General features: G+C 32.4%; 1 protein-coding gene across 2 annotated transcripts; it reads right to left on the reverse strand.

Moving 5' to 3' along the window:
- Positions 1-1,328: 1,328 nt before the first annotated feature.
- LOC7483272 (callose synthase 3) lies at positions 1,329-17,373 on the reverse strand. 2 transcript variants are annotated; one of them, XM_052456868.1, is made up of 44 exons: positions 17,214-17,373; positions 17,065-17,110; positions 16,739-16,974; positions 16,270-16,370; positions 15,400-15,524; positions 15,171-15,264; positions 14,884-14,994; positions 14,676-14,792; positions 14,464-14,556; positions 14,140-14,231; positions 13,624-13,750; positions 12,976-13,113; positions 12,790-12,866; positions 12,575-12,665; positions 12,144-12,266; positions 11,930-12,047; positions 11,119-11,456; positions 10,918-10,970; positions 10,774-10,834; positions 10,577-10,658; positions 10,435-10,484; positions 10,266-10,352; positions 9,670-9,804; positions 9,454-9,548; positions 9,269-9,353; positions 9,034-9,194; positions 8,754-8,877; positions 8,568-8,668; positions 8,321-8,453; positions 8,081-8,232; positions 7,300-7,409; positions 7,064-7,189; positions 6,917-6,985; positions 6,608-6,797; positions 6,372-6,525; positions 5,888-6,007; positions 5,689-5,807; positions 5,518-5,601; positions 4,666-4,778; positions 4,343-4,572; positions 3,454-4,251; positions 3,295-3,345; positions 2,421-2,606; positions 1,329-1,705 (listed from the first exon to the last, which is right to left on the reverse strand). In XM_052456868.1, exons 3-44 carry the CDS (start codon positions 16,965-16,967, stop codon positions 1,457-1,459), a joined length of 5,892 nt encoding a protein of 1,963 aa, XP_052312828.1. In that variant the 5' UTR covers positions 16,968-16,974; positions 17,065-17,110; positions 17,214-17,373; the 3' UTR covers positions 1,329-1,456. The 2 variants fall into 2 exon arrangements, with proteins under 2 accessions (XP_052312828.1, XP_052312827.1); XM_052456867.1 differs by having other exon boundaries at positions 16,739-16,977.
- Positions 17,374-23,999: the final 6,626 nt, after the last annotated feature.

A 23,999-nucleotide genomic window follows, 5' to 3' on the forward strand; every position in this document is an offset into this window, starting at 1 on the left:
AAAAATCATGCAGGGAAACACTGTAGCAATCTATAGTGTTTCATAAGGAAATGTAAAGTTGTAATTCTCAACCAGCTCAATATTAAAAATAATAAAATCGATAAAAACAATTTTGAAAAAAATCATAACAAAAAAAAATCATGTGGGGGAACACTGTAGCAATCCATAGTGTTTTAAAGAGAAAAACTACGAAACTAAATTCTCAACCAGCTCAATATGAAAAAAAATAAAATCGACAAAGACAATTCTGGAAAAAAAAAACAAAAAAAATCATTAAAAAATGAAAAAAAAACCATGTGGAGAAACATTGTGGATTTCTGTAGCAATCCACAGTGTTTTAAAGAAAAAAAACTACAAAGCCATATTAAAAAAATAAAATCAAAAAAAATAATTCTGAAAAAAAAACACAAAAAATTGAAAAAAAAAAGGAAAAAAAACACGTGGGGAAAGTTAAAGATAAATTCTAAACCAGCTCAATATTAAAAAAAAATTCGATAATGATAATTTTGAAAAAAAAACATGCGGGAAAATACTGTGACAAAACAAAAATCTTGTGGGGAAACATTATAACAACCCACAATGTTTTAAAGAAAAAAACTATGAAGCAAAATCGATAAAGATCATTTTGAAAAAAAAAAATTAATAAAAAATATAAAAAAATCCATGTAGAGAAACATTATAGTAATTCATAATGTTTTTTTTTAAAAACTACATAATTAAATTTTCAACAAATTCAATATTAAAAAAAACACTGTTAATATCTAACCTAGAAAATGTTGAAGACGTAGGGATAAAGTAATTTTTAGGAAGAAAATTCATGATTTTTCTCTTTCCCTCTCTTTTGAATTTAACATGATATTACTATTTTTAATTTGAAAAGCAAATATATAATATATAATTAATGTTGTAATCAAATTTAATTTAAAATTTTAATAATCCACCATCACATATAATTTGTTTTTTGTTTTAACTTCTATCAAACATCTTTAGAACTTCACCCATTTTAACCCTTTTTACAAATCATACTCCATTTCTTCAAATTTTTAACCTCAAATCAAACACAACCTTAACAATTTCAATTTTGCTTTTAAAAATATAGGTTGTTTTTTAAAATATTTTTTTTCTTAGAAATAACATCAAAATAATTTTTTTAAAAAAATTACTTTCAACATAAACAGAACCTAAAACCCCTGCACAAACTCAGTCTTGCTTGTTTCAGGCATTAGACCCTGCAATACATAGCATAACATTGATAATTTGATCAAAGATGCTCAAAACAGAACTGATGATTTAGTGGAAAAAATTTATTCAAGTTGGGGGGGGGGGGCTGCTAGAAGTTGATTTTATCCCAATTACGAAAAATGCAATTCCTTACTCATCCACAAGTACAATGGTTAGCAAACATATTAACAGAATTTTCACAAGCCAGTGTGATACTGCTAGTGTGGTACTAAGATCACTCCTTGTTCCTTGAAGAGCGATCCTTCCTTGGGCCGCCAAGAATTCGAGAAATTTGCAGACCTCTACTAAATGCTTGGTTGAACAGCATACGAGTCTGGAATTCAGACACAAATGGAAACCAGGCAAGGAATGCAACTGGAGTGAACAGGAGCAAGCCCATAACGATTTCGTAACCACGAGCAAGTGTCTGAACTGATCCCCAAAACCCTGCTCGTTGAACGATTGGCTTGCATGCTTGTGCAATCTGGTAAAAATGGAAGGAAAATTAACATGGGTGATGATGCATGGAAACTGAAAAGGCTATTCTGAAAACAAAATAATGATACACAAAGACATGAAGTAGTTTAAAAATGAAGAAAGATCTTGAATCTCGAAATCTAGAAAGGCAACAATGTAATTTTTACTCTTCATAGTTAGATTTAGTAATTGAACAACTAAAAAGAACAGAAAGAGGCTAATCAATGCAGCCTCCTTAGTTAGAAGCTTATGATATAGTTCAAAAGTGATGCAAATGAAGCCAAGCCAATTTGACACCAAGTTCGAGCTCTAATTCTCTGAGAGCTTGAGCTCAATTGAACCACCACAATAATAGAGATGTGTTGCAATCATGGCTAAGGCTAAGATCCAGCTTATCAAACTTTCAAAACAAACCCAGGGCCCAAGAACAAGAGTATGATCTGCTTCAATGACCATGGAGGTCTGCCAGACCATACAATAATCATAAAAAAAAAATGAAGACATTTTATACTCTAGTTGAATGTTTATGGAGAAGCAAACTTGAAATTAATAAGCCTAAACTCTGCTAAGTATTGTATTTGTCAAGCATAATTCAAATAACCTAAACGAAAAAGGCCAAATAGAGCTCTCAGCTCATCTACACCGCATTTGAGACTCAAATGAGCCAGATGTCAGGAACATTGGCAGAAATTATAGAAAGAGCAGGATAGAAATTCACTCACCAAAAGCATCCCCCAGCCAGTTGGCATGAAAGCAAGAATGCATACAAAGATGTCCTGCACCGTCATATGAGGCAGTGCAATCAAAGTGACAAGAATGGAGATAAATGTTAGGAATATCATTCCCTTAATTAGACGGAACGCAAGCTGGAAGTTAGCACTGAACTTTCGCCGCCCAACAGATACGGTCTGAGTAAGAAAGAGAGAAGTAAGTGGATCCATACATATAACACACATCTCAAAAAACTAAGCGTGAAATACATTTCAAGGAAAACGTTAATCTGATCCAGAAAGAAATACAAAGTTGTTATGGACAGTAATTTTATCCTCCAACTTCTATTCACAAATAGTCCAGAGATTTTTATATCTTTCTCAAAAAATGAGACTCGTTGAAAAAGAATAAGATTTATCATCTATAGCATTTGTGAACACGATCTTGTGCAGCTAAAGGTACTAGTGAACCATGAGAAATAGAAGGAAAAAAAGAAAAGCATTGATAGCTTACAACTACATTGCTAATGTAGAAAGATTAGCAAATGATTATTGCTAAAGATGTGCAGAAACCTAGAAGACTGAAGAAATAAGCAGCTTACCTTCATCACAAACAATATTAGAAAGATGACCAGCCATGATACACGATCTTTTTATATCTTTCTCAAAAAATGAGACTCGTTGAAAAACAATCAGATTTATTATCTATAGCATTTGTGAACACGATCTTGTGCAGCTAAAGGTACTAGTGAAACATAAGAAATAGAAGGAAAAAGAGAAAAGCATTGATAGCTTAAAACTACATTGCTAATGTAGAAAGATTAGCAAATGACAATTGCTAAAGATGTGTAAAAACCTAGAAAGATTGAAGAAATGAGCAGCTTACCTTCATCACGAACAATATTAGAAAGATGACCAGCCATGATACACCATAGACCTATGACCAAGCACAAAGGATATGACATTGGTTTAGAAATGCCAGGTTTTAATTTTTTTTTTTAAAGCAGGAGGTGAAGGTAAAATATGAGTGCAGCTGAGGACATACCAAAAAACTTTTGGTTTTCTTTGTGATCGTTAAATGATATACTAGTCCATATTGATAGATAAAGAATCTTAGAGATAACAATATCTCTGCTAGAATACCACGCTTTCCAGAGTGACGAAGATGCTCCTGTTCTTCTTCCCACCATGATTCCCAACTCTTCTCTGATGGAACACCTATTCCTCCACGGTTACTTATCCACTTGTTCCAATCAGTCCAATCATCAACAATCTTCTGCCACTCAAATCCAGAAGGATTGAAGAGGAATGGAGCAAAAAGCCAGGTACCAACCATAAACCACATAGATATAGTTATTAAGAGATAGGCGACTGCACTTCTGTATGGCTGACCAAATATTTGATACACAACGAGCAAAATCATCATCTCAATACCCTTCACAAAATGACTGCGGGAATAGAGCCTGTAATTGTCAGCAAACTTGGCATGGAACACTACAAACCCTCTACCAGTGGGCCTATATTTCGCACCTCCATGGAGCAATGTCCTTCCATAGTAGTGGGTCTTTGTGCCAAGAGAAAATGTGAAAAATACAGGTGCTAGTTGTAATTGCATCAGTATAAATTCACTTAGTGCAGTGCGGAAACCCCTTTCCAAGCCAATTTCCATCAACATAGGCAACGCCATCAAAAATCCAATTTGAACAAAAGATTGAGATGCAAGAGCCACTTGAAGAGGTTTGTTGTCTCGAATTGCTTTCTGTGTGCTCAAACCTTCTTCAAGTCCACTGAGAACAAGATAGAGGCGGCCATAAAGAAATACATACACCGTGAGCACGGTTATCTGTGAGAAGAGATGTTCAGTACCTTCAGAATTTCCCATAAAACTAACACGATAACATCTTTGAACAAATGAACAGAAATTTTTAATATACCAGAGTGCTGAAGTAAAAACCAACTGTGGTGAAGTAGCAAGACAGCATTCGGAAAAAGTCAAAGCGGTGTCCAAGCCGGTATATATCACGACTCAAAGTCTGCTCTCCATTTCCATTAGCTATTTTGGCCTCAAACATAGAAATCTGATTGAGGCCCACATCTCTCCCCTTCCCAACTTGTATATATTCATGATGGGTAACATTCCCTTCACGTAGTGTAGAATTGAAGCCTGTGGATGCAATTAGAAATATATATGATCAGTTAAAGCAAAGACCACATAGAAAACCAAAATGGCTACAGAAAGTTCAAAGCAAATACAGACCGGCAAATATATCTTCACTCAGATTGATAACCTTAGAAGCTTTACTGACACCCCCTCTAGTCAAGTGAAAAAGCCTATCAAATACATCCGGATGACCATAGTGGAACCGCACCCTATATGAGAAGAAAACAGAGACATGGAGGAAACTTAGCATATGAAAAAAGAATGATATCCTTGTTGAACAGGTAATGAAATAAGCCATCACATGTTTATTTTTGCTCTAGACAAATTATCATAAAATTCTTACCACGTTCAACAGCATCAGTGGCCAACAAATCCAACCTTTCATGATCATTTTTATTCTCGACACATTTATTATAAAATCACTTAAGATTTTCCATATGGTTTTAACCTTGGAGTTCTCACCACTCCAAGGATTTTTGCTTGCATGATGCTTCATCAATCCTATTCGATAAATATATCATATATCATTCACCATGATGATAAAACTGATCATAATTCCTGTTTCTAGCATTAAATGTGATATAGAATCGAATCTACTTCAAAAATAATAATAAAAAAATTTGTCAGTTTCCATCATCCTATTTCTAGCATTAAATGTGATCTAGAATAGAATCTACTTCAAAATTAAAAAATTGTCAGTTTCCATCATAATATTTGCCAATGTCTAAATCACAAGCGTGCAGTTGATGACCACAAAAACTTTCCTTCATCTAAGTTTGTAGCATCCTTTTGACAAATATGCCATCGGAATTGAAACCAAATTAATTAGTGACAAATTTCAGCTTTTACTTGATCCTCTGCAGCTACCCCCCCCCCCCCCCCCCCCCCCATCAAGAACAGGAAACTGAAAGTTTTGGAGTACAGTTACTTCAAGCATTTATAACTTACTTAAGAGGGTTGGCCAATAGCCTCTGACCGATAGTCACAAAACTGGTTTCCTGATTTGACATAAACCATGCAAGAGATGAAACACTGCACCAAGCAATGAAAGAAAATTCAGTGATCATAATCACAGTAAAATACATCTGGAGAAAGTAGCATACGCAAAGAATAACACACCTTCCAGTAAATATATGCTCTCTAAGCCCAAGTATCGAAGGATTCCTCACACCATCAGGCTTTTTAAGAAATTCTTGCAGCAAATTCCTCATTTTCAAGGCTTCTTCCATGTAGTTATCCTATAGAATTGAAAACATCAAACAATGCACAACAGCTGAAGTTAATGATAATGTTTATTTAGATTTCACTTTTATCATACCTGGTTCATATCTATTGTTTGCAAGCCTTCTCCACGTGTGAAGATAATAGCATGGTTTTGGTTTTCTGGTTTTCCTTCACCCAAGATGGCTGGTCCTGGAAGTTTTATTCGATAAATGACCTGCAATTGGACAGCAAGACAATCCAATTGAAGTACTGTAATATCAGAAATTGATAAAGAAATTGCCCAAGTTTACCTTTTCCCTTTTTTAAAAAAAAAAACTTCTTTTGCTCACTAAGAAACCAAGGTGCACTCATGGTATCTGCTTTCCAGAAAAAGTATCATGAAACAAGGGAAATCCACTTTCTTAAGGAAAGTTTGCCCGGGTTACTCAATTCTTCAAGATAGTAGATTCATCTCATATTTATGCCATCATTCTTTAGAAGAAGAGTTATGATACTTTTTGTTGATAACTGCTACAATGTAATCGTGCCAATACCTAATTTCTTAAGAAATGCCTGACTTGCGAAATAGTTGGCTTTACCTGGTCCAAGTTTTGCACTGGCTCAGAGGAATCAATGGACTTAGGTAAGGCTGCCTTCACTAGAGATGAATAGTAAACTTTTTGGATGACCTTGGATCTGTCTGGATTAGTTTCTTCAACCTCATCAATGTATGCCACACGGAGAGATGGATATCTACCAATTGGAAACATATGAGCAAGTTTAAAAAATTGAAATCAGAAGCTCGACAAGAAGGCTAAACAAACCTAATACTTACGTTGTCATGAGCCTCAAAATATCCTGTGCACGAGGATCACCGGACCGCTTGTGAATCCCATATTTCTGGCATGATACTACATACGTAAATTTCATATCAGCAACTGCCTGACACTGTGCCAACAGTGACCTTCCCCCCTTCGACTGATCATCAGTACTCAATTCAATAGCCTTATAGCCCTCCATCAAATCTGAGAAGTGTAATAACAGGACAAGAAGGAAAAATAATGTGTATGTTAAAATTATAACATATTAAACATACAATACACTAAATAATCGATAAATCCAAAAGTTTAAAGAGAGTTGTCACCTTCATCTCCAGCCATATCAAGGAATGCCTGAAGCTCCAAAGCATGCCGATAGTACATCATACCTCTCACTGCCAGTGGCAATGTTATAGTCAAACGAGAAATTAATGAATAAAACAGGAAAAGAGAAAGAGGAACTGAGTGAGTACCCGTTCTAGTCAAAGTTTGGCCCCTATATGATGCCCATAAACGAAGTTCTTCATCCAAGTTGTCTCTTCCTTTGAGTTCTTCTTCACTGCTGCAGTCCACTCGTTCAAGAAAGTTGTTCCACTCATCTGTCCATTATTCTAAGTCTATCAGGTATCAATGGAAGATTTATGGTCAAAACAAAGAGAAGCAGATCTGGAATTTGGTACGGCACCAAATGGAAAAGAAAGAAAGAAACCTGGAAAGATCTTTTGCAAGTAAAAGAGGATGGAAACACCATCTTCATTTGGCACTTCCAAATCAAGCAAGGAGAAAAGCACATCCTCTGTATAGTAAGGAGTTAAAACACTGCAAGATAAATTACCACATTAGGAAAAGGTTTAGTTCTGCATATTAGTTAACAACAAAGTATGTCTATTATTTTACTATCATTGTTTCTGGTGCAAAAGTTTCAACAAAACAATAGAACATCACTTAAAGAAACATATGCTACATCATATGGATAAAATGTACGAGGCACGCAATTCATCTGACAAAAGTTTTGGCATCTTTGTCTAACCTTCACTTTAGACAAGTACCGTATCCTTTTCACCTTCTATTTTATGTGTAATACTATCCTAGTTACACTCTAGCCAAATTATTATAGTTATAAAACCCAACCCGGGTTTCATGTCAAACCAGGCCCGGAGTTTACTCAGTCAAAAAACCATGTTTGGCTTTAAAAAATTCCAAAACAACTCGCTTTAAATTGTTTTTAGATCTTGAAACAATGCCGTTTTGGATTGAGCCGGATTGACCCAACCAACCCCGTGACCCAGGCCTTGGATTAGGCTAGGTCTTATAACTATGCAAATTATATAGATGGACTTGAGGAAAGACGGATTCATTGACGATTGCATTTAGTCAATAGAGATTGGAGTGGGAAGCAATATTTAATTTAGTTTTGTGTCATGGAGACTATCAGTTGAAAGACAGTAAAAGATGAAGCCACAATCATGATGGCATTGAACAAGCCTTACGAGAAAGAAAGCATATTGCGAACTTTAGGTGCAGTAGGCATGTCCATAAACAGTGAGTTTGAGAAGAAAGATATACGCCTCCTAGCTTCTAAGTTGGATGGTACATCCATCGCGGATTCTTTCGTGGTAAGCAAAAGAAAAAGCCTCTTGATCTGCAAAGATAGGTGAAGAAGAGATATTTAAATTAGCATGCTTATCCAATTTCATAGTGGTTAATAAATTTCTATTCACAAAACAAACCTTCTCTTTCCATGCTTCTGTGACTGGTTCAATTGGAAACTTGATAGCTCCAGAAGATGCAAATAACTGATATTGTCGTTCATGGAGAGTCATTCCCTCATGTCCAGATCCGCCATGAATAGAATCCACCAGACTTTAAAGGAAAAAACAATAAATGATAAACTTGGATGCTAACATGTAAAAAGACATAACAGCGTGATGTCAGATGCAAATATGCTTGAAAAGACCAATTACAAATATGTCGCACTTGGATATATGATCCTCCATCATTATGTCTCTTGTCACAACCTCCAGCATGTCCTGAAAGAGAATCACAACTTGATCCCTGTCCTCCGGTTTATTAGCCAGCTGCAAATTCCAAAAACATAGGTTAGGGCTTCTCATTATCATAGTTGTATCAGCACTTTGCTCTAGAAAGGATGTGGAATATTACCAAGTATTTGATAAGCTTCACAAAGTGATCATAGAGGAACGGAAGAGCACTCATTTTGTATTCACTTATCAAATCACCTCCGTCTATGTGTATGTTAACTTCAGAGAATATGAAATCGATCACCCTGAAAAATTATCATGAACACATCAACAAAATGGTCAAAGCTACTAAAGGTCAAATCCTAGTGAAAGTAAATAGTGGCATAGAGAGTTGAAAGCAAATATGCTTTTGGATTTTCATCTAAAATTTTCTAAACCATCTGCAATGTAATAGAACTCACTCTTTCTCACGTTTCCCTTGAACCAAAAACAAGATGATGTTCTTGAAAGAAGCATAGCATTCACGAACAGCACAAGACATGTAGTTGTCAAACTCGATTCTCTTTTTCAGCTCCTTATCCTTACCGTTACTGTCCTTAGCCATGTCTAATGCTATTGGGATCTAAAAGGAGACACAGAGTTAATATCATCACATGAAGATTTCACCAATTTACAATAAAGTGTGCTGAAAGAAACCTTGCTAGCCAGCAGAAATGGAGGCCACTGTATAAGGTCCAAATCACGGTCAGCCCAATATGGAACAAGCAACAAGTCCATCTCCCTGAAAATGAGACATACAGTTCAAGTAAAATGTAATAGCAAGAATGAAAAAGCTTTAAAGAAACTAGAAAAGACACTATTCTTCATAGTAGCATCCTTACTTATTGCTTATAAGGTCTTCTTCTCTGAAACTACTGATGATTTTATTCCACAACTGAGCAAATCTTGCTGCCTCCTTTTCTTTGTTAGATGGGATCTACATTAAGAACCCCAGATTGGTAACTCCAGATAAGGACTACTTTCTGTAATGACTGCATTACAAAATTTACCAAGGTCACCAATTTTTTACCCAAAAAATACCAACAGTCAAGTCTAACCTCAGCAAATTTGCGAGACAGGGTTGCCTTAAAGCCTTTCTTCTTTGGCTCACTCTTATCCCCTGGAATTAAACAGGCATTGAAAGCACCAGGCAATGATTGGAAACGAGATCTAAGCATTCCCAATGTTCGAATCTGGAATAAACATAATAAGTTACAGACCAAACAACAAAAACTCAAATACCAAGATGTCAATTGGTTTGAAAGATATCCAAAGTGGAAAGCATAAAAAAAGGCAACCACACCAGTTCTTCAAGTTACAAAGCATAAAAGAAAACCAGATCATTATATTCTCTAAGCAAAAGGGTACTACCCTGCATGAATAAATAAGGAAGATAACCAACATGATTGACATCCAGGAATATATTCAGCACTAAGATTTACTAAAAGGTTCTTAATTATAATTGATTGGGAAAATAAGCATGTAAACAAAGCTAGATGATTTTCATTGTAGTGTATTATCAAGAGAATAAAGAAAAAGATATTGCTAACAGGTTCTTAATTATAATTGATTGGGAAAATAAGCATGTAAACATAGCTGGATGATTTTCATTGCAGTGTATTATCAAGAGAATAAAGAAAAAGATATTGCTAACCTCTCCAAGCCGTCGAAATGCACCATAAATACCTCCAAAGAAGGTGGAAAATATGGCATACCAAATCTGAGAATCCATAAAATATACCTACAAAATTTGGTTTATTAGATCGCTTTCAGTTGAAATAGAATCAGATGAGAATTTATACATTAACAGAAACAACTCATACAAGAATAATTGGAGCCCAGAGTGCAATCACAACACCAATATTGTTCTTTGCTGCAAGTAAACAGGTAGACCATGATTTTTCTTCAAAAAAGAAATATAAGTGCACCACAATCTGATGCTACTAATGTCTTCAAGTCTATTACCTCGTGGAAAGAATTCATGCCATTGGAAAGTAGTTATATGAACACTCATTATGGCTTTTGTTGGAACAACTAGAGGCCTTATCTGCAACCAAAACAAATTACAGTTAGCAGTAAAAAAGGATTGAATTTCCATCTAGCATGGCAGGTCAAGATTCAATAAGCAATGGGAGATCTAAGAAAATGAAAGAAAGACACACCTCTATATAGTAACTAAATGTCAACTTTGTTATAATAAGAAGAACCCAAAACATTGTATACCTGAATATTCAATAAAGGCAACAGTCAAAAAATTGCAAATTTAATGTTGTACTGTGATTTATTTTTCAAACAATGATCCTTACTTGAAGAGAGAAATTGTACTCTCATGCATTCCCCTCCCAACATAGAGCCGAGGCTGTAATGTGTCAAATGGAGGCATGAATCTTGTTAAGTAAGATTAAAATTTATATGAATAATAGATAAAATATGGACAGCAATTGCCATGCATAACCATTGGAAGTAACAGAAGGATGAAGAAAGTGGCAAAAAATGTTTCTTTATACCTGTGACCACCACATCATAAGCATCACGATCCTATAGTTAGACCTCTCAAGGAATCGACGTATGAAGGGAAAAAGAAACAATACTGCAGCCAGCATATTTGGTGCCAGGTAGATAACTACAGCCAATATAAACAAGGAAGGCGAGCTGAAACCATTGCCAAACCAACCTTTGATGGTTTGGGCAAATCCTGGAGGTTTATCATCCCAAGTGTAAGCATAAGTTACTGGTAAAACTACCACCCATGCAGCAGCTGAAACAACCTTCAGAATAAATCTCAACTTGACATGGAATGACATTATTTGTCGTGCCTTCCAATTAAGAATGACATCAAGGATAGCTGCATCAGTTAGCAGAGATTTGTCACATAACAACTTCCTCTTCATACAAATCCAGCAAACATGGCATGATAAATAGGTATAGCTTGAAAAAATGAACAACTTCCTTAGAAATTTCATTAAATGGAAAGCATGATGCACATTGCATTATTCATTCCATAAACAAAACACCAAGTTGGGAATGTTCAGAACATACTAAATAACAGTAAATAATTTGAACTCGTGTACACAGCAAGAAAACACAGACAAAGGTAATTAGATAGAGTTAAGAACCAATAAAATTAAAAGTAATTAAAGCCATTACAATTTGTTTTGTACATAAGCATATAGGCTAGCCTATCCATTGCCTAATTGAACTTTATTGACATTTGTATAACATTTTAAACTGGTACAACACTGTACTTATGGAAGAACAAATAGAAGATACTAGTAACTGAAAGGACAACGGATAGAAGTAAGCTGCACTCTTTATTACCTTGCCCGAGCTTTAATATTGCAGCAGTAATGAAGACACTCAATACTTTCTTAAATACATCACCGCTAAAGATAACACTTGGTTGCCCCGAACCATGCCAAGCAACCGTAATCATAGCCTTCAAAATCAGACAGCATCAGCACCATATCAGCATAGCCAGAGTTGTTAAATAAATTTAAAGCAAATCAGATGCATGAAATAATAGAAAATGTACCTGTAAGCACAGGATAAAAAAACTCCACATTCGATCAAAGCTTCTAAAGACATGCAAGAATGATCGTATCTCCACGAAATTAACTTTTCCTACCCATCGATCTCTATAGGCTGGTTTATTATCCTGAATATCATAACAGTTTAACACAAATTAACATAATGTCCCTTTTGCAGTATAAAAACCCAAATAAAGAAACCAGGCAAGAGGAATGCAACTGCCATTCCATTTACTTCCAGTGTAGGAAGCATATGATAACCAAGACCCCCTCAATTAGATAGGAGCATTTGGTCATAACACCAGTCCAGTAATCTCAGTCTGTTCAAGTCATGTGTGAATTGATATGAAACAATGTCATATATAATTATTAGGCTATTGACACTAGGACAGGGGAAAGAAAACGAAGAGAAATTTTTTTAGTGGTTATTGCTTACCCCATTTTTTTCAAAATGGTGATGATCAGACAGGCAAAAGAAATCAGCATCTGCACGCATGGGCCAGCCTAAGCGGAAACAATCAACTGACCTACAAATGATGCATGGGCAAGTTTTTTTTTTTAGAAATCATGCATAGGTAATCTGATCAGGAGAAATTTTGAAAAAAGACATACAGACATCTCAAAGGAACAGTAGGAAACCAGGACCAATACCAGAAGTACTCATTTAAATCGTCGTAGTTCCTCCATTGAGAATGCTTTGACTTCCCTTTTTTACTCCTTTCAGCTTCCTGTCAAGTGGTGCAATGATGATGACAGATGAATTTAACCAAAAAGAAAATACAACACTCAAATTAATTAGACTACATAAGAAAAAAGGACAATTATTGCATTCAGCACCTTTGCGATCATGTTGTAGATAGGAGTAACAACTTTACTCAAGAAAGCCTCTTCTTCACCTCCATAGGCAGGCTTTACATTTTCTCCTGTCATAGGACTGACATTTCCAGCTAGCATGCCATATAACTCAAATGCCATCTACAAATAGCAAAATAATTTAGCATCAATTACACTTAACAGTCAATGAACAAGCCCAAGTTGATGAAAAACATATTTGCAGATCTACAGTGAAATTGCAAAGGCATAAATGCTCTGAAATAAGGGTGATGGCACAAATAGTTCAAAAGATTGTCGTGCACTCATTGGTGTGTCCACAAATGAGCAAAAGCCAGTTTGGAACTATTGTTAGTGTCCTTGCCCCAAAGATACAAGGCAGGCAGAGCATTGGACGAGTTATCATGAGACAAGATCCATCTATTCTATTTGGGTATCCAGGTTGATACCATAAATAGACTCATTCTCTCCTCTGCGCTATTTCTACTAGGGTCACTCAACTTATCCAGAATTTCTCAGAACCAGATGCTTTATCTGATGGGGTTAAAGATGATGGAAGACAAAAATCTAAAACCATATTTCCAGTTTCCCGCCAATGAAAAGGAAAGTCAAACAAAAGCAATGAGATAAAAATGAAACTATCTTAAAACATACATGATGATAAATATAGCAAATGCATTCTGGCATGAATCTCAGGTTTGCAGCTTCCCCCCATATCAAAAGATACAGACCCATGTATAATAATTTACGCTGTTGCACCTCCTGCTGTATGGTTGGTAACCTGCAAATTCAGATTAAATCCATTAATATAAGCATAGAATGGAAATCTACAATCCCTTTCTTCCATAATTGTCCTCTCCCCCCTCCTCCCTGTTTTTTCGCATCCCACAACAAAGGAACCAAAAAAGTTCAATGCATGATGTATCTGCACTGCTTATTTCCATGTCAATAAAATCATATTGATGTCAATTTTGTGGTTAGAATATATATAAATTGCTAGCAGCTCAATCTTTTTTGTAATTTTCTGAAGCAGTTCAATTAAGCACATTCCTTAAAAGATTTAACCAGCTGGAAGATGAAATGCAAACACCATCTAATCAATCCTAAACCGGAGTTCAGTCAGCTATTGAAAAATTATCATATCATTCACAAGGAACTGGGTGCTCTTACCAAAGGCTACTTTTTCTATCCAAGTACTTGCACCATTTTTTGTAGTTCTTAAAAAGTTTCTTCATCACTTCAGTCAATGCACGCTCATCCAACTAAGAAAGAAAAATGCACAGGGTTATTCAGATTTTGTTACACAAACACGACTGAAAGCAAATAGAAAGAAAAGAGGAACAAGGAAGAAAAGGATATCTTCTGCACCTATAATTGGTTTACGGTAGAAATTATAGAGAAAGACATGGGCCCAAAGCCCACTATACTTTACCAGTCACTATTTATAGAGTAAAAAAAAAACTGATTTTGCAAAAATCGAGTCAGAAAACAAACCTTTGGTTGTTGGTCAGGCTTGGGAAATTGCCGTATGTGCACATTAGCAAGTAATAAGATTAAGTGCTCTCTTTGATTTGCCACATTATCCTTCTGCAGAGTTAATAAATGGTATTTGTTTGAATTATATTCAGCTAAAACAGTTTTGTAACACTAAAAAATTGCAAGAGCCAGATGCAGAAAAGAAAATAATCCTTCTCAATTTATTTTACCTGAAACCCAAACATTGCCTGAAGCCAATCCAAAACATCTTCGTCGTTTTTCTTCTTGTAATCCTTGGGCCACGGAAGACCTCTTGTGTTACGCAGAGCAACAACAGCAGCTTGGATCTGTGTGCCAACAAAATATAAACATAGCAAGTGGTAAAAGAGAAACAGCTAGGTTGTAGGTAAAAAGAGAAAGTGCACATAGGGAAGATACCTCAGGATATCTCATAATCGCTTGATTTGCACTATCTGGATCAAGTGGCAGGATATTGTAAGGCAGATAGATCTGAGTTTTTTCTGCAACTTTATCTTGAGCTTCTAAAATCTGTAAAATATTTGATGCAATGATACAAATCATTTATGTGCTAATAACAGACCTCAAACAATTAAAGTTCTTAACTTAATTTAGCAGATAGAACTTGCATTAACAGATACTGTCAGAATGCACGTTCACACAATAAAGCAACTAGAGAGGTGATTATAGATGTCACATGATTTCACCTCACGATCAACTTCAATAGATTGTGTCGTATTAACAGCCTTTAAAACCTCAAAGAGCACATTAGCAGTCTGGTATGCCTTGGTAAGCTGGGCGCTGCATTTAAACAGAATACAGTCAGTTAAATACAGTAACAAGAACAGCAACTTTAAAAGCATTTGATCTAAAGAAACTTGTTATAAGATATAGCTTCAAAGAATTTATTTCACTCTCTCATTTAAAAGAACTTACCGGTCAGCTTTATCAGCAGCATTATGCAATGCTTGGATGTATTTTTTGTAGTAATGCTGATAAAAACTCTGCATTTCTCGTGCATCACTTTTTTTAACCCTTCCCATCAAGGTTGGATCGTTCTCCTGAAAAATGTGAGCAGAGCTTTTTTGCATAAAAGCCAAGACCAACAACAATAGCATGAACAAAAAAAAACCAAATGCATAACTGAATTACATAGAAGAAAGAATTGAACACTAAAACTGCCACAAAGTTTCCTAAAGGAAAAACGATGTTGTTTTTTATACAATATTACAAATTAACATTGGTTATTCTTCTGGTACTTGCATGCCACTCTTTCTAACTTTTTTACATCAGCAATCAGTGCCTTCAACACACACGCCAAACTCATAAATTAAGCATGTTTAACCTAGAATACATCAGAGAAAACTACAGAATACACTCTCCTCTCCCTACCTAGGGAACTGAAGAATGTTCTGGTGTAACTCTAATGGAAATGATGTCACTCATGATTTATAACTGTCATGATTGAACACTGATTCCCAGAAGATCAATTTAAGCATTCAATGTATCACTTGAGGTGCCCATTCCAGAGTCTCTCCGCCTCTCTCTGCCCACTCCAAGAGATCCTCAGATATTTTCTCCACTGTAATTGATCACACTGACCTAACAAATAGGCTTACACTTTGAAACAAATAATAAGCCGTTGTCAGAGTCATTCATTTCTTAACTCCATGCAGACCACGGTTCATCATTATAAATGATTACCCTCGACAGCTAACTGCTCGACATTGTAAATCTAGAAATACCAGGACACAAATGCCACATCTTAAAACTTTGTTCTAGCAAAGAACAAATGATGACTCTTACCCTTTCGAGACGTTGAAGAAGTGCAGTTTTAAATTGACGAACACCTCTTCCACTAGAAGTAGGATCCAACCTATGCGCTTTCTCAAAGGCATAAAATCGACCTACATTAACAGAACATTACAATCAGATATGCATATAAAAAAGACCATATCTTTTACTTACTGAAATCAAAGATAAGAAAAAATTTCAAAAAACAAAAACAGCAAGTCTTTATACTTGAAAACACTATAAATCAAGCCTGCATTGCATAAGTACTAAAAACAGAAACTTTAAATTCCAAAAAAAAAAAAAACAAAAACATCACGAAAAAACAAAACTTTATTTTTACTTCGAAAAGCAAAGATAAAAAAATAATCTTTATGCTTAGAAACGCTATAAATCAAGCCTACATTGCATAAAAAAACTAAAAACACATGCCTTAAATTCCAAAAAACAAAACAAAAAAACTTTATTTTAAAAAAAAACTTACAAAGATAAGCAACTCTAGGATTGCTAGATTCAACTTCATTAGCAACACGAAGAATCGGCGCGATCTCAACAAGTGAAGACGGCACTACTTCACTATCAAATATCGACTCTCCAAGATTCCCAGCTGTCTGCGTCCTCGTTAACCTCCGTTGCGTCTGCGGTGGTGTCGCTAACGGCCCCCCAGCCGCCTGATCCATCCCCATTCCTCCTCCTCTCGACGTCGACGACATCTCTTTCCTTCTAAATCCAAAACAACAAAATAAATAAATAATAAAAATCTAAAAAAAGAAACAAATTAGATAAATATAATAAAGGAAAGAGATGTACCAGAAGAATTAGGAGAAGTGAGCAATGGCTTATGAGTCTTACATATCTGTAAAAAAAAAAAAAAATATATATATAAGTACATTATTATGAAAAATAAAATAAATAAAAATAATCATGTATTTTTGCAGTGTGAAGGATGAGAAGCTTACAGGGAAACCCTAAGAGAGAATGTAGAAAGTTTTAGAGGGTGGGAGAGAGAGAGAGAGAGAGAGAGAGAGAGAGAGAGAGAGAGAGATGCTGCAAGTGTAAGCTGCTTAGCAAGAACGGGAGCTTAAGAAGTGAAGTGGTTTTTTAGTGAGTGAGCTGAGTGGGGAAGAAGAGGGTTATAGCGTGTTTGGGAGTATGTTTTTTTAAAGTTTGTTTTTTTAAGTTTTTTTATTTCAAAATATATTAAATTATTATTTTTTTATTTTTAAAAAATTATTTTTAATATTAACGTAATATTAAAAAAATATTAATTTAAAATAAAAAAAATTTAAGTTTTTCAAAATCCTTTTCAAAAAGCATAAACAGTAACTTAATAAAATAAAGAGGTAAAACAAAGTTACCGTTGTTTTTACTGGTATGGTAAGATTCTTGAGGTTTGTGATGATAAACGGGGTTAATGTATTAGGTTATTACGATATTGCCATTGTGTTCTTTTGAGCTGATAGTTTAAAAAAAGAAATAAGAAAGTTTTCAATAAGTTTTTTTTTTTCCTCGGTAGATGTAGAAAATTATGATTATGATTATAATTATGATGAGGATGACGTGATTAGCACAAGATTTGCATGAGAAAATGAAGATTTATACTATAGTGAAATTACAATGATTTTTAAAAAATTAATATCAAGTTTAAAAATTATTTTAATTATTTTGTAAGATAAATTGTTATTCATTTATGTGTCATATGACTTCAGTCTTTTTATTTTTTCATCTTAATAGATTAGACAAAAATAAAGGTTGGGTGAGTATTAAGTAATAATTAAATTTATTTTGTTTGGGTCTTATAAATTTTAGGATTACTGGAGGCTTATATGGTCGTTAATTTAAGGACCTATGGAATTAGTCAAGGTGCACGCAAGCTGAGCCGGACACCCAAATTAATTTTAAAAAATAATTAAATTTATTTGAATTGGACTAGCATTAAATTTAAAAAATAAAAGTACAGATGTCATCGGGTAATAATATTATATAAGAAGTGGGGGAAATGTATTTATATTCTAATTTCTTAATGTAAATAGAATTAAATATGCATTACTTCTTTTTACTGTTATTTTATAGACTGCAGCAACGTTAGTAATATTTTGGAGAGTGAAAAATTGAATTTTAAGACATGTTTGCTTCTTTTATTTGCCTGCTATATTGTTAATAAATAGGACAATGAGTAGATTTACGTGCTTCTACATGTATTGCTAAGCTTTTCTTGTGAATTTTTTTATCTTATATATAAAAACGTTCTTATATTTAAACAAAACTATAATAAAAAAATTATGAAAAAATGCAAACGGATAGAATATTTTACTCTAATCAATACATTTATAATATATTAATCAACTGTGATTTTGATGTTAGAAGTTTTTTTTAGATCACAATACCAAATATTATTATTTCAGTACGTTAATGAGTTAATAGATATTTTATTTGAATTGTGATGTTTTTTAGAATGGTAATATCCTTGTACAGAGGGGATATTTTCGTCCAAGCAAAGCAAAAGCATCTAAAGTGGAGTGGGGACTACCGTGAAAAAAAAAAGTAGCAAAACATGGGCATTCTAGGAAAGGTGTTCAAAATTCAAAAGGAGGCAAGATTCTTAATGATCTAAAACTGGAATATCGAGTGGAAAGTAGCCGTTTTGTAAAACCTCTATGGACCATTATACCCTAACCAGATTCATTTTTTATATAATAACCCAAATTATAACATAATCCAATATTTTTCACAAGAATTTTTACTTAAAAATATATTTAAATAATATTTTTTATATCAATATATTAAAAACATAAAAAATCAATTGGATATTTTTTATTTAAGATAAGTATATTTTTAAATAGAATTTTAAAAACTTTATAAGAAGTTAACTCAAAATAATCCAAGTTAAAAAATAAAAAAATAAATAATTAATCTATATAAAAAGTACTAAAATTGACTAAAGCATAAACCGGTAAAAATCAATCATCATCCTGTTAAGTTTTTATTTTTTATAATTTTTTTTATTAAAATACCTTCATTTTAAATTTTTTATTCAAATAGGTTTTAAAATCATGATTAACAAGATAACAGCCATCAATAACAGGGGCAGCATTAGTAAATTAACAAACAATTAAGAAAACAGGGGAGCATATTAGGAAACCGAGGAAAATTGAAGGGTAATTAAGACTTTATGGTGATGAGAGATGAAAGTCGGTTTGTAGTTTTGTACTGTCCGAAATTCCTGCCATGCTTTTTCACTTTTAGTGGGACCCACGCAGTCGCTGGCACTACTCATGGGTCCACTCCATTCAAAGATGGGAGACAACGTAGCACTGACGGGATGGATGGATAGTCTTTATTGATACCGTTTAGTATTGTTGTTCGATTTTAAAAGTTTTCTTTTTTTATAAATATACTAAAATAAATTTTTTATTTTTTAAATATATATTAAAATAATTTAAAAATAATAATTTGAAACGAAAAAAATAAAATATTTAAATATTTTTAAAATAAAAAAACAAACAGATTATTACTCTTATCTTTCAAATTATACAAAGGAATTCGGAAATCTTGAATTCAATCATATAAATTAAAATACTTTAAATGTTATGTGTTGTTAGATAGATGTAATTTTATAAAATTTATTTTTGATCTGTTTTTGTTATTGTTTATATTTATTTTTTAAGTCATATTTAAATGTATTACAAAAATATATTTAACTTAAAAAAATATTAAATTATTATTTTTTAAGTAAATTTTTCATATTTTATTTTTCACATGGCCCTGGTCTTCTGTGCGCCTTACAGTTTAACTTTTTTTTCCACTTATTTATTTGTTTTTCTTAAAATATTATCTTCTCTGTGTCAGAGCAACATAAACCTGAACTTTTAATATTTAATTAATATTATTTTATCAAAAACTCATTCACATCCTTCAAAAACCCACGAGACATTTAAAATAAGTAAATAATTGTTAATAACACGTAGAATTAAATGAAGATCTCTATTAAACCATTGCATGTTCTCATGTTTTACATCGATAAGAGTGCACGCACAAAAACACACATACTTTCTGAATAGTTTTCCTTGTCGAGATTCCTTCTAAATTTCCGTTTGCTTGCGTGGTTATTTATGTGTTTGAAGCAATCACACAGCCTATAAACATTCAAAACGCAATTCATTTTTTATAGGACTTATTGAAAATTTTAATTCACTCGTATTATTCACATTAATGATATTTTTTTTTGAAAAACCAATGTAATAAATTAAAAATTCACTCATAATATCATGTTTATGTGAACAGTAAATTTTTTTGAAAAACTAGTTTAGAATGAACTAAATTTACTCGCAGTATAATAAATATCAAATCAACTTTAACTAAAAGTAATTTTTATAGAACAGTTTTTTTCAAATCACAACAACAAAAACTACTACAATACAAAACACAATCTAAAATTACAAAACATGAAATCATTTTTTAAAACTTTAACGAATCCAAAATGATATGATTAAAAACTTAAATTGATCAATGATTTAATTAGGATTTTATTTTTATTTTTATTTTTTAATTAATATTTTTTTTTATATTTTTATAAAATATAAAAATAAATTGATATGTATTGATTTGATTTAACCCATCGAACCTTTAATTCAAAACTCTTCCTAGATGACGCTCATGTCAGGTTTGGAAACGATGCATGACATGATAAGTGTGTCACCTTAAAACTATAGAATTGTGGAAATAGGCCCATGCTGACTAGATTTTTATATTTTTATAAAATATAAAAATAAATTAATATATATATTAATCTAATTTAATTCAAATTAACCCATCCAACCTTCAATTCAAAACTCTTTCTCGATGACGCTCGAGTGAGGTTTGGAAACTGTGCCTAAAATTTGTTGACATGATAAGTTTGTCGCCTTAAAACTATAGAACTGTGGAAATAGGCCCATTGGACCGATGTTGACTAGATTTTGGAGTGTTTGGGATAATAGTAAAAAAAGAATTTAAAATATTTTTTTTTAAAATAATATTTTTTTAAAAAATATTATTAACATTAAAATAATTAAAAAATCACAAAACTGTAATTCAACGCATGAATAAACATAAACATTCCGAGAAGGGTTTAGATTTTTTGATCCTAAGCCCAATTTGACATGGCTATTGTATAGAAAGATTCGCCCATTTCACTCGACACTGGAAGTCTGTCTGGATCCCATCAACAAGATAAAAAAATATCTAATCTTATACCACAATGATAGCTTTAATCACTGATCTATTAATCCTCCTGTTGCTCTTTTTTTTTTTTTTTTTTACATAAAAGAGGTATTTTCAGACTCGCTTCGAGATTAAGTTTTTTATTGGTACAGTTTCAAAGACGGGCCATTTTAATATATTTAGATATCTTAAATTTATTTAGGTTATGGTATTGATTCAAATTTATGAATGAAAAGAGATAGTTTTTTATTGATTTTTTACACTCTCAAAACATGAATCATGAGAAAACATATTTCATTTGTCTTTATTTTTATTTTATTTTCAAAACAGCAACTGAACGTTAACAAGTAGATTAGTTGTAAATACTACACGTAGCATTGTCCTAATAAAATTATAAATAAATAAACATTTCATGTTGGTTTAATTTAATACGTAGCTTGGCATGGTCCATTCCATCTTTCTTTCAACTTTACCTTATTTTCCAAAAGGTACTTTCATGGAATAAAGATGATTGAAACTTGATCTTACTCCGTAAATCTATGTACTTATCTCACATTTTTGCTTTTGTGTCTGGTCAATATTCTAAAATAGAAATAATAAATATAAAAGAAATAGAAACATGTTTAGTAAAAAAAATAAAGATAATAATATAAAATAAATTTATTTCGGTTATAATTTTTAAATAAATTTCTATATTTTTAAAACATAAACTTAAAGGAGACATGTCTTGTATATCTATATTTTTTTTTTACCTTGAAACAAGAACTAAACACCAACCAATAAATTAATTCTAAAGGTTGTCCGTATAAAATAACAAATAAAAAATCATTTCATATTAGTTTAATGCTTAGCTTAACTTTCCATCTAAAAAGTGTTGCATAGTTAATTTCATTTTGCTTTCAACTTTACTTTCGATTTCAAAAAAACATTTTCATATAATAAGAATTGAAACTTGATAGTTGATATAATTCTATTGGCTTGTTAAGGAGTGTGGTTGCGGTTATTTTTTAAAGTGTTTTTTATATCAAAATATATCAAAATGATATTTTTTATTTTTTAAAATCAACAAATCAAATTAATCTAAAATATATAAAAACAATTAACTTTTAATAAAAAAAAATTTAAAACTTTAAAAAACACGAGAAGAACCATGTTTTCAGCTTTTGAAACGCTGACATCCAAGTACTCATCTCTCGTTTTCACTTTGGTGACATGATTTGATCCTGTTCGATATAATAGAATGGTTAATTTAAATCATGGATCAATAATTTTTTTTTCTTTCAATAAAAGATATTAAATGTGCAAGCCTAGCCGGACATGCCTAGAACTTGTTGTGATGCGTCCATATGGTGAGTTCTAGTACGGACTATTTTGGCATTAGCTAGATTTCATAGCATCAAAGATTTGTATTGGTCAGAGTGATGGCAAAAATTGTTTAATCAGCCATTTGTCTTCGTACAAGGCATCGATCTTAGCAAACATCAAATGGACTTGATGGGTCATACTTTTTACAGCTATGCATAATAATTAAAAAGGTATTTAAAAATATAATTAAAAACAAATTATTTTAAAAAATTATTTTTAAATTATCTGAAAACATAAAATTAATTAATTTAAAATAAAAAAATAATTTTTTTTAGTTTTTTTTAAAACCTTTTTGAAATACAAAAGTAAATAGATTTCTTGGCACCATTTTTATTTATAATAAAATGGTTGGATGTTAGATTACTGCATCATCGTTTCATTTTCAACTTTAATTTTGCAATTAGATTTTTGAATAATTTTAACTTGAAGAAACTGTTTGGAAACGCGGTGCAAACCGTGTTTTCAAAAAATTTAATTTTTTTGTTAAAATTTAATATGATTTGTATGTTTTGGATCGTTTTGATGTGCTGATGTCAAAAATAATTTTTAAAAAATTAAAAAACATCATTATCATGCATTTTAACACGAAAAGTTATTTAAAAAACAACCGCTACGACACTAACAAACATACTCGAAATGGATAAGCCGAAAGCAGTGTTGTGATGATTTTATTAGCATGAACTTACAAGGATTTTTTTACTTGACATCTGAAAAAAGATCTGAATTTGTTACATACTCTCTCTCTTTATAATATTATGATATGAAATGGATTTTATTAGCACGAGAAAATGGTAAGTGCTTCAAAAAAGACTAGAGTTGTGTAATTGATAAAAAGCTTGAAAAAAAACATGTAAAATATACTAGATTTGATGCAGTGATAATGTGTGTTTGATATTGTGATATAGTGTTTTTTTTATTTAAAAATATATTATACTAATTTTATTTTTTATTTTTAACATTAATACATTAAAACTAACAAAAATATTAAAAAAAACATTAATTTAATAATTTTTCAAGTAAAATATACCTTTAAAATACACAAAAACCAAAAATTACTATAATTACAAACACTCGGGGTCTCTCTCTTCTCAACATCATTATTTTAAATGAGTTTTTAATAAGCATGAGAAAATAGTGAGTTTTTTTATGTTAATAAAACACTTTTCAACTTAAAAACT

The sequence above is a fragment of the Populus trichocarpa genome, chromosome 1 (assembly GCF_000002775.5).
Source record: "Populus trichocarpa isolate Nisqually-1 chromosome 1, P.trichocarpa_v4.1, whole genome shotgun sequence".
Taxonomy (NCBI): domain Eukaryota; kingdom Viridiplantae; phylum Streptophyta; class Magnoliopsida; order Malpighiales; family Salicaceae; genus Populus; species Populus trichocarpa.